This window comes from Oncorhynchus clarkii, chromosome 24 (assembly GCF_045791955.1).
Source record: "Oncorhynchus clarkii lewisi isolate Uvic-CL-2024 chromosome 24, UVic_Ocla_1.0, whole genome shotgun sequence".
Lineage (NCBI taxonomy): Eukaryota > Metazoa > Chordata > Actinopteri > Salmoniformes > Salmonidae > Oncorhynchus > Oncorhynchus clarkii.
The window spans coordinates 44,052,955-44,072,862 of NC_092170.1; the positions used below are offsets into that span (position 1 = coordinate 44,052,955).

Here is a 19,908-nt window from a genome sequence, read left to right on the forward strand (position 1 = left end):
CCTTTCTGTTCTACAACTGACTAGGTATCCCCCCTTTCTGTTGGACAACTGACTAGGTATCCCCCCTTTCTGTTCTACAACTGACTAGGTATCCCCCCTTTCTGTTGGACAACTGACTAGGTATCCCCCCTTTCTGTTGGACAACTGACTAGGTATCCCCCCTTTCTGTTCTACAACTGACTAGGTATCCCCCCTTTCTGTTGGACAACTGACTAGGTATCCCCCCTTTCTGTTCTACAACTGACTAGGTATCCCCCCTTTCTGTTGGACAACTGACTAGGTATCCCCCCTTTCTGTTCTACAACTGACTAGGTATCCCCCTTTCTGTTGGACAACTGACTAGGTATCCCCCCTTTCTGTTGGACAACTGACTAGGTATCCCCCCTTTCTGTTGGACAACTGACTAGGTATCCCCCCTTTCTGTTCTACAACTGACTAGGTATCCCCCCTTTCTGTTCTACAACTGACTAGGTATCCCCCCTTTCTGTTGGACAACTGACTAGGTATCCTCCCTTTCTGTTGGACAACTGACTAGGTATCCCCCCTTTCTGTTGGACAACTGACTAGGTATCCCCCCTTTCTGTTCTACAACTGACTAGGTATCCCCCCTTTCTGTTGGACAACTGACTAGGTATCCCCCCTTTCTGTTGGACAACTGACTAGGTATCCCCCCTTTCTGTTGGACAACTGACTAGGTATCCCCCCTTTCTGTTCTACAACTGACTAGGTATCCCCCCTTTCTGTTGGACAACTGACTAGGTATCCCCCCTTTCTGTTGGACAACTGACTAGGTATCCCCCCTTTCTGTTGGACAACTGACTAGGTATCCCCCCTTTCTGTTGGACAACTGACTAGGTATCCCCCCTTTCTGTTGGACAACTGACTAGGTATCCCCCCTTTCTGTTGGACAACTGACTAGGTATCCCCCCTTTCTGTTGGACAACTGACTAGGTATCCCCCCTTTCTGTTGGACAACTGACTAGGTATCCCCCCTTTCTGTTGGACAACTGACTAGGTATCCCCCCTTTCTGTTGGACAACTGACTAGGTATCCCCCCTTTCTGTTGGACAACTGACTAGGTATCCCCCATTTCTGTTGGACAACTGACAAGGTTTCCCCCCTTTCTGTTGGACAACTGACTAGGTATCCCCCCTTTCTGTTGGACAACTGACTAGGTATCCCCCCTTTCTGTTGGACAACTGACTAGGTATCCCCCCTTTCTGTTGGACAACTGACTAGGTATCCCCCCTTTCTGTTGGACAACTGACTAGGTATCCCCCCTTTCTGTTGGACAACTGACTAGGTATCCCCCCTTTCTGTTGGACAACTGACTAGGTATCCCCCCTTTCTGTTCTACAACTGACTAGGTATCCCCCCTTTCTGTTCTACAACTGACTAGGTATCCCCCCTTTCTGTTCTATAACTGACAAGGTATCCCCCCTTTCCCTTTCAGCTTTAATGAATTTGTAAACATTTCTAAAAACATAATTCTACTTTTACGTTATTTTGCTTCTGTGTGTCGGATCAGTGACAATATCTCAATGTAATCCATTGTAAATTCAGGCTGTAACAACAACAACATGTGATAAAAAGTCCAGGGGTGTGAATACTCTCTGAAGACTGTGTATTTAAGGGGGAGAAAGACATTAGTTGAGAAGAGAGGATCTCAGACACTGGTTATTGATCAGATGATCAGCAGTCTACTCTGACTTGTGCTGTTATTACCTGTAGAAGTTATACTGTGTACAAGATGTCTATAGCGGTGACAGACGGACGGACGGGAGCACAGTCAGAAAAACAGACGGCCGTGACAGATCTCTCACCATGTTGTTGTTGATCTTGGGCTTGCTGTTGATGACCCTCTCCTCGGCTCCGATCAGCCCGTCCTGGCCGTACATCCCTGAACCTGTAGGGGGCAGGAGAGAGGTTCGAGGTCAGGGATTAGACGTCAGCCAATCGGGAGGAACAGAAAATAGAGAGGGAGACAGAGGGTTGTGTGACTGTAGTCCAACTGGACTCACTGCTGATATTGTTTGAATCAAATTCTTCCTTCAACATTCCACATTCTTATTATTTGCGCCATCCTCTGTGTAGAGCCCCAGGCTTCCTCTTTAGTCCGGAGCTTAACAGGAAACACTCAGTTCCAGAGCTTAACAGGAAGCACTCAGTTCCGGAGCTTAACAGGAAACACTCAGTTCCGGAGCTTAACAGGAAACACTCAGTTCCGGAGCTTAACAGGAAACACTCAGTTCCGGAGCTTAACAGGAAACACTCAGTTTCGGAGCTTAACAGGAAACACTCAGTTCCGGAGCTTAACAGGAAACACTCAGTTCCGGAGCTTAACAGGAAACACTCAGTTCCGGAGCTTAACAGGAAACACTCAGTTCCGGAGCTTAACAGGAAGCACTCAGTTCCGGAGCTTAACAGGAAACACTCAGTTCCGGAGCTTAACAGGAAACACTCAGTTCCAGAGCTTAACAGGAAGCACTCAGTTCCGGAGCTTAACAGGAAGCACTCAGTTCCGGAGCTTAACAGGAAGCACTCAGTTCCGGAGCTTAACAGGAAGCACTCAGTTCCGGAGCTTAACAGGAAGCACTCAGTTCCGGAGCTTAACAGGAAACACTCAGTTCCGGAGCTTAACAGGAAACACTCAGTTCCGGAGCTTAACAGGAAACACTCAGTTCCGGAGCTTAACAGGAAACACTCAGTTTCATGGGGTCCTTTGACCTTCTTCATTAATAAGAACTTTCAGAACTCAGTTCAGTCTTATAGAATCTACTGGGGGCCACAAACTGGAGCATAGAGTCAAATACGAAGCTAGGGACCAGACGGTTAAAAACTAAACCTATTGTAAAATACACACAAAGAAGATACACCATGAATAAATTAACAGAGAGAGACAGAGACAGAGACAGAGAGAGACAGACAGAGAGAGAATCAGAGAGAGAGACATACAGAGAGACAGACATAGACAGACACAGAGGGACATACAGACAGATAGACATACAGACAGAGAGACATACAGAAAGTCTGTCTGTACGTCTCTCTGTCTGTACGTCTCTCTGTCTGTACGTCTCTCTGTCTGTACGTCTCTCTGTCTGTACGTCTCTCTGTCTGTACGTCTCTCTGTCTGTACGTCTGTCTGACAGAGACAGAGAGAAAGACAGAGAGAGAGAGAGAGAGAGAGACAGAGACAGAGACAGAGAGACAGAGAGAGAGAGAGAGCTGAAGACGTTTAAGACCATTACTGAATGATTGATCTTATGATTTAGGTTCTGTTGGCACTAAAATCACTCCATTCCACAGCTCCCTTAGCCATACCCAGGGTTGGCTAGGTCACCTTCTAAATGTAATTCTGTTACAGTTATTAGTTACCTGTCCAAACTTTTAATCAGTAACGTAACTTTAAGATGACCTAAACTCAGTAACGTAATCTGATTACATTCAGTTACTGTTCGATTACTGTCCCCTTAAGAAGCATTAGAAGAAGACAAACATGTACGTCACTGACTGAACAACATCTATTGCAGGATAAATCACTGTTAAAGTTTACACAGCTGGTCATATATGGATGTTACATTATGGGTTGGTTATGTAGGCTTCTTCTAACCCATCGCTTTCTACTACATTATAATAATACGATTAAATTATATATCTTTACATTAAAAACCAAAAGTCTATCAGAATTCCCCTCATTCCAATAAATGTTATACCCCTTGATCTTCAAGAATAGGACTTGGAAATATGGAAGAAAAGATTGGCCAAATTGTTTTACCTGAGCATGACCCAAAAACTAAGGATGTATTAGCCAGCCCTACTCTGTTGTTTATGATTGTGTTGTCATGGAGGACAGATTGGGACTCATTGATTCAAGTTGACAAATAAATGCTGTGTTCATGGCATGGCTTTGAGCACTACTGAAAAGGGCTATTTACAGGTGAAAAATGAATGCTGTGTTCATGGCATGGCTTTGAGCACTACTGAAAAGGGCTATTTACAGGTGAAAAATGAATGTCATATGCTGAAGGCCTATTGTTGACCTTTTTGTTGGTGACATTTTGAATTCAACCATAAAGGGTAAATCCACAGATGAAACAGAAACCAAATGGTCATCCTGGAGAAATGTAACCACTCTCAGATTCAATGCTTGTTTTAACCATGTTAACCAGTGTTTGTTTACATTTACGTTGTTGACTAAAACAGTTTATATGTATGCTTTTCCAACCGTCTTGGAGTTCCCACATATGCTGAGCACTTGTTGGCTGCTTTTTTAAATTTGTACCTTTATTTTACTAGGCAAGTCAGTGAAGAACAAATGAATCAGATTGAGCTTTAAAAGCCCCACTTTTATCTAGAATATTCGCAGTGAAGGCCCTGGCTTTGATCTAGAATATTCACAGTGAAGGCCCTGGCTTTGATCTAGAATATTCACAGTGAAGGACCTGGCTTTGATCTAGAATATTCACAGTGAAGGCCCTGGCTTTGATCTAGAATATTCAACAGTGAAGGCCCTGGCTTTGATCTAGAATATTCACAGTGAAGGCCCTGGCTTTGATCTAGAATATTCACAGTGAAGGCCCTGGCTTTGATCTAGAATATTCACAGTGAAGGCCCTGGCTTTTATCTAGAATATTCAACAGTGAAGGCCCTGGCTTTGATCTAGAATATTCACAGTGAAGGCCCTGGCTTTGATCTAGAATATTAAGAGTGAAGGCCCTGGCTTTGATCTAGAATATTCACAGTGAAGGCCCTGGCTTTGATCTAGAATATTCACAGTGAAGGCCCTGGCTTTGATCTAGAATATTCACAGTGAAGGCCCTGGCTTTTATCTAGAATATTCACAGTGAAGGCCCTGGCTTTGATCTAGAATATTAAGAGTGAAGGCCCTGGCTTTGATCTAGAATATTAACAGTGAAGGCCCTGGCTTTGATCTAGAATATTAACAGTGAAGGCCCTGGCTTTGATCTAGAATATTCACAGTGAAGGCCCTGGCTTTGATCTAGAATATTCACAGTGAAGGCCCTGGCTTTGATCTAGAATATTAAGAGTGAAGGCCCTGGCTTTGATCTAGAATATTAACAGTGAAGGCCCTGGCTTTGATCTAGAATATTAACAGTGAAGGACCTGGCTTTTATCTAGAATATTCACAGTGAAGGCCCTGGCTTTTATCTAGAATATTCACAGTGAAGGCCCTGGCTTTTATCTAGAATATTCACAGTGAAGGCCCTGGCTTTGATCTAGAATATTCACAGTGAAGGCCCTGGCTTTGATCTAGAATATTAACAGAGGTCATATTGGGCCAGTCTCAAATGGCAGCACTCTCATTCCCTATACAGTGAACCCTATGGGCACTAATTTAGAGTGGAAACACGGTTCTGTGATTGACCGTACACAGTCCAGCTAGATCACCATGTTAAACCCAAATCAGACATAAGTCCCCCTCTCATTCCCTTCTGAAAGTAGAGAAATTGTGCCACTTTGCACCTGTCTGTGGATCAGTGGAACCCTCTGCCCAAAGCAGAGAGCCAAGGAAGGAGAGAGAGAGGGAGAGAGGGGTTGGAGGGAACAGACCGGAGACTGGGTGAAACAATTAGGAAAATAACTTTGACAAATGGACTGGAGGATGTGATGACGACTTGGGAGAGAGGAGAGTGGAGAAAATGGTTTCTCTAGTCTCTTTACACAGAGCGAGAGACGGAGCGAGCGAGCGAGCGAAAGAGCGAGCTAGCGAGAGAAAGAGCGAGCTAGCGAGAGAGAGCTAGCGAGAGAGAGCTAGCGAGAGAGAGCTAGCGAGAGAAAGAGCGAGCGAGAGAAAGAGCGAGCGAAAGAGCGAGCGACAGCGCGAGAGAGAGGCAGTGGAGGAGAGGAAATAACAGAAAGTAGGACGGTCTCTAGTGTCACTACTGATGCCCTATTCCCTATGTTTTTATATATTTATTTATTTAACCTTTAACTAGTTAAGAACAAATTATTATTTTACAATGACGGCCTATCCCGGGCGACGCTGGGCCAATTGTGCGCCGCCCTACCACGGCCGGATGTGATACAGCCGGGATTTGAACCAGGGACTGTAGTGACGCACTGAGATGCAGTGTCTTAGACCGCTGTGCCACTCGGGAGCCCAAATGTAGTGCCCTACTTTTGATACCCTATTACTGCCCTACTTTGACCAGACTGTAATTTGACATATGACACGTGATTCCCCCACCCCCCTTGTGGGTAATCATAACAGTTGAATGGCTAATTAATAGAGAGGGGACTGAAATAGAATAAGAGAAACAGAGAATAGTGATGGAGAGATGGAGGGAAGAAAGAGGAGAGGAGAGGGGCGAAAGAGGAGAGGGGCGAAAGAGGAGCGGGAAGAAAGAGGAGAGGGGTGAAAGAGGAGAGGGGGAGGGAAGAAAGAGGAGAGGGGGAGGGAAGAAAGAGGAGAGGGAAGAAAGAGGAGAGGGAAGAAAGAGGAGAGGGAAGAAAGAGGAGAGGGGGAGGGAAGAAAGAGGAGAGGGGGAGGGAAGAAAGAGGAGAGGGGGAGGGAAGGAAGAGGAGAGGGACGAAAGAGGAGAGGGAGAGATGGAGAAAATAAGAGGGAGAGGGAGAGACACCAACCTTTCTTGAAGGCACGTGGGGAGTCTGATAGATCGCCTAGGCAACAGGAATGAGCAACAGAAAAAGGGAAAGAAACGGAAAGAGAAAAAGAGAAACCCAGGTGAGAAGAGAAAAGGCAGGATTATCAAGCAGTGTTCAATGATGGAGCAGCCAAGGAGTCCTGCAGGGAAGCTTCCCCCAAGTTAATCTCAGAGAGAGCGCGACAGAGAGAGAGAGAGAGACAGAGAGACAGATAGACAGAGAGACAGAGAGACAGAGAGACAGAGAGAGACAGAGAGAGCGACAGAGCGACAGAGAGAGAGAGAGACAGAGAGAGCCCGACAGAGAGAGAACACTCGACAGAGAGAACACTCGACAGAGAGAGAGCGACAGAGAGAGAGAGCCCGACAGAGCGACAGAGAGAGAACACTCGACAGAGAGAACACCCGACAGAGAGAGAGAGAGCCCGACAGAGAGAGAGCGACAGAGAGACAGAACACTCGACAGAGAGAGAGCGACAGAGAGAGAGAACACTCGACAGAGAGAACACTCGACAGAGAGAGAGAGCCCAACAGAGAGAAAGAGCCCGACAGAGAGAGAGAGAGAGAACACTTGACAGAGAGAACACTCGACAGAGAGAGCGACAGAGAGAGAGAGCGCCCGACAGTGAGAGAGAGCCCGACAGAGAGAGAGAGCACTCGACAGAGAGAGAGCACTCGACAGAGAGAGAGAGCCCGACAGAGAGAGAGAGCCCGACAGAGAGAGAGAGAGCCCGACAGAGAGAGAGAGAACACTCGACAGAGAGAGCCCGACAGAGAGAGATAGCGACAGAGAGACAGAGAGACAGAGAGAGAGAGAACACTCGACAGAGAGAGCGCGACAGAGAACGCGACAGAGAGCGACAGAGAGAGAGCGCGAACACTCAACAGAGAGAGCGAGCGACAGAGAGCCCGACAGAGAGAGAGAGCGCGACAGAGAGAGAGAGCGCGACAGAGAGAGAGCGACAGAGAGAGCGCGACAGAGAGAGAGCGACAGAGAGAGCGCGACAGAGAGAGCGCGACAGAGAGAGAGAACGACAGAGAGAGAGAACGACAGAGAGAGAGAACGACAGAGAGAGAGAACGACAGAGAGAGATTTAAAAGACGAACGGTTCCAGAAATTGAACACTTCAAGGTTATTATAGTAAACAAAAACTGACACTAAAATAAAAACTAAAATTGGAAAAACTTTAGTAAACTGAAATAACAGTTTCAAAACAAACTGAAACTCTGACTGCAAAACAATCTAAAATTAAACAAAATTAAATTAAAAATTAAAATCTATTGGCAAAAATCTAATGTGGTATTCCATTTTTTTTCTATTAGGGTTTTTGAACTTCTGAATCTGGTGAGTAAATGCTGCCAGTAGATGGCGATGTTTCAAATAAAACGATCACTAGCTAACAGGGCAGAAATCTGAAGACGATCACTAGCGAACGGGGCAGAAATCTGAAGACGATCACTAGCTAACGGGGCAGAAATCTGAAGACGATCACTAGCTAACGGGGCAGAAATCTGAAGACGATCACTAGCGAACAGGGCAGAAATCTGAAGACGATCACTAGCTAACGGGGCAGAAATCTGAAGACGATCACTAGCTAACGGGCAGAAATCTAAAGACGATCACTAGCTAACGGGGCAGAAATCTAAAGACGATCACTAGCTAACGGGGCAGAAATCTGAAGACGATCACTAGCTAACGGGGCAGAAATCTGAAGACGATCACTAGCTAACGGGGCAGAAATCTGAAGACGATCACTAGCTAACGGGGCAGAAATCTGAAGACGATCACTAGCTAACGGGGCAGAAATCTGAAGACGATCACTAGCTAACGGCAGAAATCTGAAGACGATCACTAGCTAACAGGGCAGAAATCTGAAGACGATCACTAGCTAACAGGGCAGAAATCTGAAGACGATCACAGAGCGTGACTGGACCAAGCTAGAACAGCTTGTGAACTTTCAGCCAGTTGCTGTCTGATGTGTTGCCGTGTCTTCTCAACCGTGGAGGCACACTTCGAGTCAACTAGCGTTGCAAAACTTTTGGTACAGGTTGTCCTGAAGTCACTGTGAGGACTTCACGTTCATACTGATTCCTCTGGCAGCTTCGACCCCTGTAGCAGCTTGCCTGATAGACCCGGGTGTGTCTATGGCCATTCGCTCAACAGAGATGGAGCCACTGATAAGGGAAGCAGAGTATTTTGTACTTCAGCAAATCAGAGAGTGCAGCCGTGGACCAGCAGGATCCCCCAGGAAGATGCCAGAACGATGAATCCAGCAATCATCTCAACCAGTGCTTCCTCACATTAAAGACTGTGTCTAAGATCACTGTCCAGGCCAAGGGTCAACCTGCCCAGGGTGAGCTGCGGAAATACCTTGAAGAGGTCAAGGGGCATGTTTACAGAGTCACCAGCCATGGACCAGCAGCACCCCAGAAAGATGCCAGAACAATGAATCCAGCAATCATCTTGACCAGCGCTTCAGAAATATAGCTTCCTTGCATCGAAGATTGGATAGTAACCTCAGATACAGAGTCAACCTGGCAGGGCATTAGGTGCAGTATTAGCTGTGGAAATACCTTGAAGAGGTCAAGGGGCATGTTTACAGAGTCAACCTGGCAGGGCATTAGGTGCAGTGTGAGCTGTGGAAATACCTTGAAGAGGTCAAGGGGCATGTTTACAGAGTCAACCTGGCAGGGCATTAGGTGCAGTGTGAGCTGTGGAAATACCTTGAAGAGGTCAAGGGGCATGTTTACAGAGTCAACCTGGCAGGGCATTAGGTGCAGTGTGAGCTGTGGAAGTTCTGACAGGCAAGGATGGCTGTTTATTCAAACCAGAGGCCTGTGACACTGGGTCGGGTTTCTACCATTGCATCCTAGGCGTTCGTGGAGAGGATATCCTTTGTCTGTGGACAACTGTCATCGGGCTTGAGAAACCCGAACGACCACTTCTCTGAAACGCAGGGTAGCCTAGTGGTTAGAGTGGAGGGGCGGCAGCGTACCCTAGTGGTTAGAGTGTAGGGGCGGCAGGGTAGCCTAGTGGTTAGAGTGGAGGGGCGGCAGGGTAGCCTAGTGGTTAGAGTGGAGGGGCGGCAGGGTAGCCTAGTGGTTAGAGTGGAGGGGCGGCAGGGTAGCCTAGTGGTTAGAGTGGAGGGGCGGCAGGGTAGCCTAGTGGTTAGAGTGGAGGGGCGGCAGGGTAGCCTAGTGGTTAGAGCGTTGCACTAGTATCCAAAAGGTTGCAAGTTCGAATCCCCGAGCTGACAAGGTACAAATCTGTCGTTCTGCCCCTGAACAAGGCAGTTAACCCACTGTTCCTAGGACGTCATTGTAAATAAGAATTTGTTCTTAACTGACTTGTCTAGTTAAATAAAGGTCAAATAAAAATGATCGTATTAACCCTATTTGAAGGAATTAGTCAGAGATACAAGTTTCATTTTACGTAAAGAAATGGATCATGACTTAATTTTGTTTTTGTCAGATCAATGTATAGGTGCTTGAATCATCTTAATTATAAAGTGAATAGAGCTGATTGGTGTAAACACTGGCCAGAGAGTTTCCTTCCACCATATTCATTCCAGTCTAGGCACTTATCTTTTAAATCCAATGTCTTCACATTAGGATTCGTTTATCATTTAAACCTAACCAACATTATGATTCATTTATCATTTAAACTTAACCAACATTCCTGGCCATGGAGTCCTCTTACTGACGAGGAGATAACGAGGGTGGTGCTGCAGCAGTATTACTGACGAGGAGATAACGAGGGTGGTGCTGCAGCAGTATTACTGACGAGGAGATAACGAGGGTGGTGCTGCAGCAGTATTACTGACGAGGAGATAACGAGGGTGGTGCTGTAGAGGTATTACTGACGAGGAGATAACGAGGGTGGTGCTGCAGCAGTATTACTGACGAGGAGATAACGAGGGTGGTGCTGTAGAGGTATTACTGACGAGGAGATAACGAGGGTGGTGCTGCAGCAGTATTACTGACGAGGAGATAACGAGGGTGGTGCTGTAGAGGTATTACTGACGAGGAGATAACGAGGGTGGTGCTGCAGCAGTATTACTGACGAGGAGATAACGAGGGTGGTGCTGTAGCAGTATTACTAACGAGGAGATAACGAGGGTGGTGCTGTAGAGGTATTACTGACGAGGAGATAACGAGGGTGGTGCTGTAGAGGTATTACTGACGAGGAGATAACGAGGGTGGTGCTGCAGCAGTATTACTGACGAGGAGATAACGAGGGTGGTGCTGCAGCAGTATTACTGATGAGGAGATAACGAGGGTGGTGCTGTAGCAGTATTACTAACGAGGAGATAACGAGGGTGGTGCTGTAGCAGTATTACTGACGAGGAGATAACGAGGCTGGTCGTTCATGTTCAAAATGTTTTGTTCAGCTCTAGCTGCAGCAGAGCCGGAGGCTTTGTGAGTTTCTCTGAACTTCAATGGCATTATGTTGAAGGCTGGGAGCCATGCTGGCTCAGATATGAGCCACAACAACCACACGGCTCCACATCTAAAACAACACTCTTCTCTGATCTTCCCTCCTCTCCTCCAGTCACACAGAGTACATTAGTGTCCCTCGAACTGTGGGACAGCTCAGTGTTCCAGTGAATCAAGGTCCTATGCTGTTGTTTTGTCTTTCATACTTAGGTAACACTGATAACAGGCTTTATCTGACTACAATACTGCTCAGTACCAGGCTTTAGTTGTCTAAAATACTGCCCAGTACTAGGACCAGGCTTTAGTTGTCTACAATACTGCCCAGGACCAGGCTTTAGTTGTCTACAATACTGCCCAGTACTAGGACCAGGCTTTAGTTGTCTACAATACTGCCCAGTACTAGGACCAGGCTTTAGTTGTCTACAATACTGCCCAGTACTAGGACCAGGCTTTAGTTGTCTACAATACTGCCCAGTACCAGGACCAGGCTTTAGTTGTCTACAATACTGCCCAGTACCAGGACCAGGCTTTAGTTGTCTACAATACTGCCGAGTACTAGGACCAGGCTTTAGTTGTCTACAATACTGCCCAGTACTAGGACCAGGCTTTAGTTGTCTACAATACTGCCCAGTACTAGGACCAGGCTTTAGTTGTCTACAATACTGCCCAGGACCAGGCTTTAGTTGTCTACAATACTGCCCAGGACCAGGCTTTAGTTGTCTACAATACTGCCCAGTACTAGGACCAGGCTTTAGCTGTTTACAATACTGCCCAGTACTAGGACCAGGCTTTAGTTGTCTACAATACTGCTCAGGACCAGGCTTTAGTTGTCTACAATACTGCCCAGTACTAGGACCAGGCGTTAGTTGTCTACAATACTGCCCAGTACTAGGACCAGGCATTAGTTGTCTACAATACTGCTCAGGACCAGGCTTTAGTTGTCTACAATACTGCCCAGGACCAGGACCAGGCTTTTAGTTGTCTACAATACTGCCCAGGACCAGGACCAGGCTTTTAGTTGTCTACAATACTGCCCAGTACTAGGACCAGGCTTTAGTTGTCTACAATACTGCCCAGTACTAGGACCAGGCTTTAGTTGTCTACAATACTGCTCAGTACTAGGACCAGGCTTTAGTTGTCTATAATACTGCCCAGTACTAGGACCAGGCGTTAGTTGTCTACAATACTGCTCAGGACCAGGCTTTAGTTGTCTACAATACTGCTCAGGACCAGGCTTTAGTTGTCTACAATACTGCCCAGTACCAGGCTTTAGTTGTCTACAATACTGCCCAGTACTAGGACCAGGCTTTAGTTGTCTACAATACTGCCCAGGACCAGGACCAGGCGTTAGTTGTCTACAATACTGCCCAGTACTAGGACCAGGCGTTAGTTGTCTACAATACTGCCCAGTACTAGGACCAGGCTTTAGTTGTCTACAATACTGCCCAGGACCAGGACCAGGCGTTAGTTGTCTACAATACTGCCCAGGACCAGGCGTTAGTTGTCTACAATACTGCCCAGGACCAGGACCAGGCTTTAGTTGTCTACAATCCTGCCCAGTACTAGGACCAGGCTTTAGTTGTCTACAATACTGCCCAGTACCAGGACCAGGCATTAGTTGTCTACAATACTGCCCAGTACTAGGACCAGGCTTTAGTTGTCTACAATACTGCCCAGTACTAGGACCAGGCTTTAGTTGTCTACAATACTGCCCAGTACCAGGACCAGGCTTTAGTTGTCTACAATACTGCCGAGTACTAGGACCAGGCTTTAGTTGTCTACAATACTGCCCAGTACTAGGACCAGGCTTTAGTTGTCTACAATACTGCCCAGGACCAGGCTTTAGTTGTCTACAATACTGCCCAGGACCAGGCTTTAGTTGTCTACAATACTGCCCAGTACTAGGACCAGGCTTTAGTTGTTTACAATACTGCCCAGTACTAGGACCAGGCTTTAGTTGTCTACAATACTGCTCAGGACCAGGCTTTAGTTGTCTACAATACTGCCCAGTACTAGGACCAGGCGTTAGTTGTCTACAATACTGCCCAGTACTAGGACCAGGCGTTAGTTGTCTACAATACTGCTCAGGACCAGGCTTTAGTTGTCTACAATACTGCCCAGGACCAGGACCAGGCGTTAGTTGTCTACAATACTGCCCAGTACTAGGACCAGGCTTTAGTTGTCTACAATACTGCCCAGTACTAGGACCAGGCTTTAGTTGTCTACAATACTGCCCAGTACCAGGCTTTAGTTGTCTACAATACTGCCCAGTACTAGGACCAGGCTTTAGTTGTCTACAATACTGATCAGTACTAGGACCAGGCTTTAGTTGTCTATAATACTGCCCAGTACTAGGACCAGGCGTTAGTTGTCTACAATACTGCTCAGGACCAGGCTTTAGTTGTCTAAAATACTGCCCAGTACCAGGCTTTAGTTGTCTACAATACTGCTCAGTACCAGGCTTTAGTTGTCTACAATACTGCCCAGTACTAGGACCAGGCTTTAGTTGTCTACAATACTGCCCAGTACTAGGACCAGGCTTTAGTTGTCTACAATACTGCCCAGGACCAGAACCAGGCGTTAGTTGTCTACAATACTGCCCAGGACCAGGCGTTAGTTGTCTACAATACTGCCCAGGACCAGGACCAGGCTTTAGTTGTCTACAATCCTGCCCAGTACTAGGACCAGGCTTTAGTTGTCTACAATACTGCCCAGTACCAGGACCAGGCATTAGTTGTCTACAATACTGCCCAGTACTAGGACCAGGCGTTAGTTGTCTCTAATACTGCCCAGGACCAGGCTTTAGTTGTCTACAATACTGCCCAGTACCAGGACCAGGCTTTAGTTGTCTACAATACTGCCCAGGACCAGGCTTTAGTTGTCTACAATACTGCCCAGTACTAGGACCAGGCTTTAGTTGTCTACAATACTGCTCAGGACCAGGCTTTAGTTGTCTACAATACTGCCCAGTACTAGGACCAGGCTTTAGTTGTCTACAATACTGCCCAGTACTAGGACCAGGCGTTAGTTGTCTACAATACTGCCCAGTACTAGGACCAGGCTTTAGTTGTCTACAATACTGCCCAGTACTAGGACCAGGCTTTAGTTGTCTACAATACTGCCCAGTACCAGGACCAGGCTTTAGTTGTCTACAATACTGCCCAGTACTAGGACCAGGCTTTAGTTGTCTACAATACTGCCCAGGACCAGGCTTTAGTTGTCTACAATACTGCTCAGGACCAGGACCAGGCTTTAGTGGTCTACAATACTGCCCAGTACCAGGACCAGGCGTTAGTTGTCTACAATACAGCTCAGGACCAGGCTTTAGTTGTCTACAATACTGCCCAGTACTAGGACCAGGCTTTAGTTGTCTACAATACTGCCCAGTACTAGGACCAGGCTTTAGTTGTCTACAATACTGCCCAGTACTAGGACCAGGCGTTAGTTGTCTACAATACTGCCCAGTACTAGGACCAGGCTTTAGTTGTCTACAATACTGCCCAGGACCAGGCTTTAGTTGTCTACAATACTGCCCAGGACCAGGCGTTAGTTGTCTGCAATACTGCTCAGGACCAGGCTTTAGTTGTCTACAATACTGCCCAGTACTAGGACCAGGCGTTAGTTGTCTACAATACTGCCCAGTACTAGGACCAGGCGTTAGTTGTCTACAATACTGCCCAGTACTAGGACCAGGCTTTAGTTGTCTACAATACTGCCCAGGACCAGGCGTTAGTTGTCTACAATACTGCCCAGTACTAGGACCAGGCTTTAGTTGTCTACAATACTGCCCAGTACCAGGACCAGGCGTTAGTTGTCTACAATACTGCCCAGTACTAGGACCAGGCTTTAGTTGTCTACAATACTGCCCAGGACCAGGCTTTAGTTGTCTACAATACTGCCCAGTACTAGGACCAGGCTTTAGTTGTCTACAATACTGCCCAGTACTAGGACCAGGCGTTAGTTGTCTACAATACTGCCCAGTACTAGGACCAGGCGTTAGTTGTCTACAATACTGCCCAGTACCAGGACCAGGCTTTAGTTGTCTACAATTCTGCCCAGTACCAGGACCAGGCTTTAGTTGTCTACAATACTGCCCAGTACTAGGACCAGGCTTTAGTTGTCTACAATACTGCCCAGTACTAGGACCAGGCTTTAGTTGTCTACAATACTGCCCAGTACTAGGACCAGGCTTTAGTTGTCTACAATACTGCCCAGGACCAGGCGTTAGTTGTCTGCAATACTGCTCAGGACCAGGCTTTAGTTGTCTACAATACTGCCCAGTACTAGGACCAGGCGTTAGTTGTCTACAATACTGCCCAGTACTAGGACCAGGCGTTAGTTGTCTACAATACTGCCCAGTACTAGGACCAGGCTTTAGTTGTCTACAATACTGCCCAGGACCAGGCGTTAGTTGTCTACAATACTGCCCAGTACTAGGACCAGGCTTTAGTTGTCTACAATACTGCCCAGTACCAGGACCAGGCGTTAGTTGTCTACAATACTGCCCAGTACTAGGACCAGGCTTTAGTTGTCTACAATACTGCCCAGGACCAGGCTTTAGTTGTCTACAATACTGCTCAGGACCAGGCTTTAGTTGTCTACAATACTGCCCAGTACTAGGACCAGGCTTTAGTTGTCTACAATACTGCCCAGTACTAGGACCAGGCGTTAGTTGTCTACAATACTGCCCAGTACTAGGACCAGGCGTTAGTTGTCTACAATACTGCCCAGTACCAGGACCAGGCTTTAGTTGTCTACAATACTGCCCAGTACCAGGACCAGGCTTTAGTTGTCTACAATACTGCCCAGTACTAGGACCAGGCTTTAGTTGTCTACAATACTGCCCAGTACTAGGACCAGGCTTTAGTTGTCTACAATACTGCCCAGGACCAGGACCAGGCGTTAGTTGTCTACAATACTGCCCAGTACCAGGACCAGGCTTTAGTTGTCTACAATACTGCTCAGTACTAGGACCAGGCTTTAGTTGTCTACAATACTGCCCAGTACTAGGACCAGGCTTTAGTTGTCGACAATACTGCCCAGGACCAGGCTTTAGTTGTCTACAATACTGCCCAGTACTAGGACCAGGCTTTAGTTGTCTACAATACTGCCCAGTACTAGGACCAGGCTTTAGTTGTCTACAATACTGCCCAGTACCAGGACCAGGCTTTAGTTGTCTACAATACTGCCCAGGACCAGGCTTTAGTTGTCTACAATACTGCCCAGTACTAGGACCAGGCTTTAGTTGTCTACAATCCTGCCCAGTACTAGGACCAGGCTTTAGTTGTCTACAATACTGCCCAGTACCAGGACCAGGCTTTAGTTGTCTACAATACTGCCCAGGACCAGGCTTTAGTTGTCTACAATACTGCCCAGGACCAGGACCAGGCGTTAGTTGTCTACAATACTGCCCAGTACTAGGACCAGGCTTTAGTTGTCTACAATACTGCCCAGGACCAGGCTTTAGTTGTCTACAATACTGCCCAGTACTAGGACCAGGCTTTAGTTGTCTACAATACTGCCCAGTACTAGGACCAGGCTTTAGTTGTCTACAATACTGCCCAGGACCAGGACCAGGCGTTAGTTGTCTACAATACTGCCCAGTACTAGGACCAGGCTTTAGTTGTCTACAATACTGCCCAGTACCAGGACCAGGCGTTAGTTGTCTACAATACTGCCCAGTACTTGGACCAGGCGTTAGTTGTCTACAATACTGCCCAGTACCAGGACCAGGCTTTAGTTGTCTACAATACTGCCCAGTACTAGGACCAGGCTTTAGTTGTCTACAATACTGCCCAGGACCAGGCTTTAGTTGTCTACAATACTGCCCAGTACTAGGACCAGGCTTTAGTTGTCTACAATACTGCCCAGTACTAGGACCAGGCGTTAGTTGTCTACAATACTGCCCAGGACCAGGCTTTAGTTGTCTACAATACTGCCCAGTACTAGGACCAGGCTTTAGTTGTCTACAATACTGCCCAGTACTAGGACCAGGCTTTAGTTGTCTACAATACTGCTCAGGACCAGGCTTTAGTTGTCTACAATACTGCCCAGTACTAGGACCAGGCTTTAGTTGTCTACAATACTGCCCAGTACCAGGACCAGGCTTTAGTTGTCTACAATACTGCCCAGTACCAGGACCAGGCTTTAGTTGTCTACAATCCTGCCCAGTACTAGGACCAGGCTTTAGTTGTCTACAATACGGCCCAGTACTAGGACCAGGCTTTAGTTGTCTACAATACTGCTCAGGACCAGGCTTTAGTTGTCTACAATACTGCCCAGTACTAGGACCAGGCTTTAGTTGTCTACAATACTGCCCAGTACCAGGACCAGGCTTTAGTTGTCTACAATACTGCCCAGTACTAGGACCAGGCTTTAGTTGTCTACAATACTGCCCAGGACCAGGACCAGGCGTTAGTTGTCTACAATCCTGCCCAGTACTAGGACCAGGCTTTAGTTGTCTACAATACTGCCCAGTACTAGGACCAGGCTTTAGTTGTCTACAATACGGCCCAGTACTAGGACTAGAACTGCATTTCCATTCTCAACGATTCTCCTTAAAGTGCGCACTCGTTCACTACCCCTCATGGACTTATGTAGTGTAACCATGGTTACCTTGGTTAGAGTGAGTTTACAGTTCTACCCGGATTTCTGTGAGGGCGGAGTGAGCAAGTGCACACTTGGTTGAGAGGGGTGTAGGGTATGACACAGGGTTTTAGTCTGGGTCTCACCCTCTGGTTCAGGTCGCGACCCCAGGGAGGTGACCTGGAAGGGGCGGTAGGGTTTCCCTTCGGAGACCGGAAGCTCCACACTCTCCTCTGATGACACGGTAACGTCCGGCTGAGACTCTGAGATAGACGACAGGAACTGGTCCATGTCTGCCCTCTGCTCCTGAAGCAACTCATCTAGGAGGACAGGAAGTGAGGAGGAGGAGAGATGAAAATCATGGGAATCGTTTTATCTGTCACTTTGTAAAGACAAAGGTGTAGACGAACAGTGAATTGCTTTACTTACTTCCCAACAATTAAAAAATATATATGAAAAATAACATGAGAAATAAATCCACAATGAGTAATGATAACTTGTCTATATATACATGGGGTCCCAGTACTGAGTAATGATAACTAGGTTATATACACTGGGTACCAGTACTGAGTAATGATAACTTGTCTACATATACACTGGGTCCCAGTACTGAGTAATGATAACTTGTCTATATATACACTGGGTAATGATAACTTGTCTATATACACACGGGGTCCCAGTACTGAGGTGATGTGCAGGGGAATGAGGTAGTTGAGGTAGATATGTGCATATAGATAGGGATAAAGTGACTAGGCAACAGGATAGATAATAAACAGTAGATATGTGCATATAGATAGGGATAAAGTGACTGGGCAACAGGATAGATAATAAACAGTAGATATGTGCATATAGATAGGGATAAAGTGACTGGGCAACAGGATAGATAATAAACAGTAGATATGTGCATATAGATAGGGATAAAGTGACTAGGCAACAGGATAGATAATAAACAGTAGATATGTGCATATAGATAGGGATAAAGTGACTGGGCAACAGGATAGATAATAAACAGTAGATATGTGCATATAGATAGGGATAAAGTGACTAGGCAACAGGATAGATAATAAACAGTAGATATGTGCATATAGATAGGGATAAAGTGACTGGGCAACAGGATAGATAATAAACAGTAGATATGTGCATATAGATAGGGATAAAGTGACTAGGCAACAGGATAGATAATAAACAGTAGATATGTGCATATAGATAGGGATAAAGTGACTAGGCAACAGGATAGATAATAAACAGTAGATATGTGCATATAGATAGGGATAAAGTGACTAGGCAACAGGATAGATAATAAACAGTAGATATGTGCATATAGATAGGGATAAAGTGACTAGGCAACAGGATAGATAATAAACAGTAGATATGTACATATAGATAGGGATAAAGTGACTAGGCAACAGGATAGATAATAAACAGTAGATATGTGCATATAGATAGGGATAAAGTGACTAGGCAACAGGATAGATAATAAACAGTAGATATGTGCATATAGATAGGGATAAAGTGACTAGGCAACAGGATAGATAATAAACAGTAGATATGTGCATATAGATAGGGATAAAGTGACTGGGCAACAGGATAGATAATAAACAGTAGATATGTGCATATAGATAGGGATAAAGTGACTAGGCAACAGGATAGATAATAAACAGTAGATATGTACATATATATAGGGATAAAGTGACTAGGCAACAGGATAGATAATAAACAGTAGATATGTGCATATAGATAGGGATAAAGTGACTGGGCAACAGGATAGATAATAAACAGTAGATATGTGCATATAGATAGGGATAAAGTGACAAGGAAACAGGATAGATAATAAACAGTAGATATGTGCATATAGATAGGGATAAAGTGACTAGGCAACAGGATAGATAATAAACAGTAGATATGTGCATATAGATAGGGATAAAGTGACTAGGCAACAGGATAGATAATAAACAGTAGATATGTGCATATAGATAGGGATAAAGTGACTAGGCAACAGGATAGATAATAAACAGTAGATATGTGCATATAGATAGGGATAAAGTGACTGGGCAACAGGATAGATAATAAACAGTAGATATGTGCATATAGATAGGGATAAAGTGACTAGGCAACAGGATAGATAATAAACAGTAGCAGTTATTATGTAATACGTTTTTAAAAAGTGCAAAAAGGGCCATTGCAGATAGTTAAAAAGTTAACCAATAGCTACCCAGACTAACTATTTAACCGTTTTATGACTTGGGGGTGGAAACTGTTC

The 19,908-nt window shown here is 45.9% G+C and overlaps 1 protein-coding gene across 16 annotated transcripts in view; it reads right to left on the bottom strand.

Moving 5' to 3' along the window:
* Positions 1-19,908, bottom strand: part of LOC139383183 (amyloid beta (A4) precursor-like protein 2) — a 159,263-nt gene that overhangs the window by 21,591 nt on the left and 117,764 nt on the right. For 9 of the 16 annotated variants that reach the window (XM_071127616.1, XM_071127607.1, XM_071127615.1 and 6 more), the window contains 2 exons: positions 17,795-17,968; positions 1,824-1,906 (listed from right to left, as the gene is read on the bottom strand). In XM_071127616.1, coding sequence (XP_070983717.1) covers positions 1,824-1,906; positions 17,795-17,968 — 257 coding nt within the window. Of the gene's footprint in view, positions 1-1,823; positions 1,907-6,606; positions 6,643-17,794; positions 17,969-19,908 lie in introns of all 16 variants that reach the window. The other 7 variants (XM_071127613.1, XM_071127612.1, XM_071127603.1 and 4 more) reach the window with 1 other exon arrangement.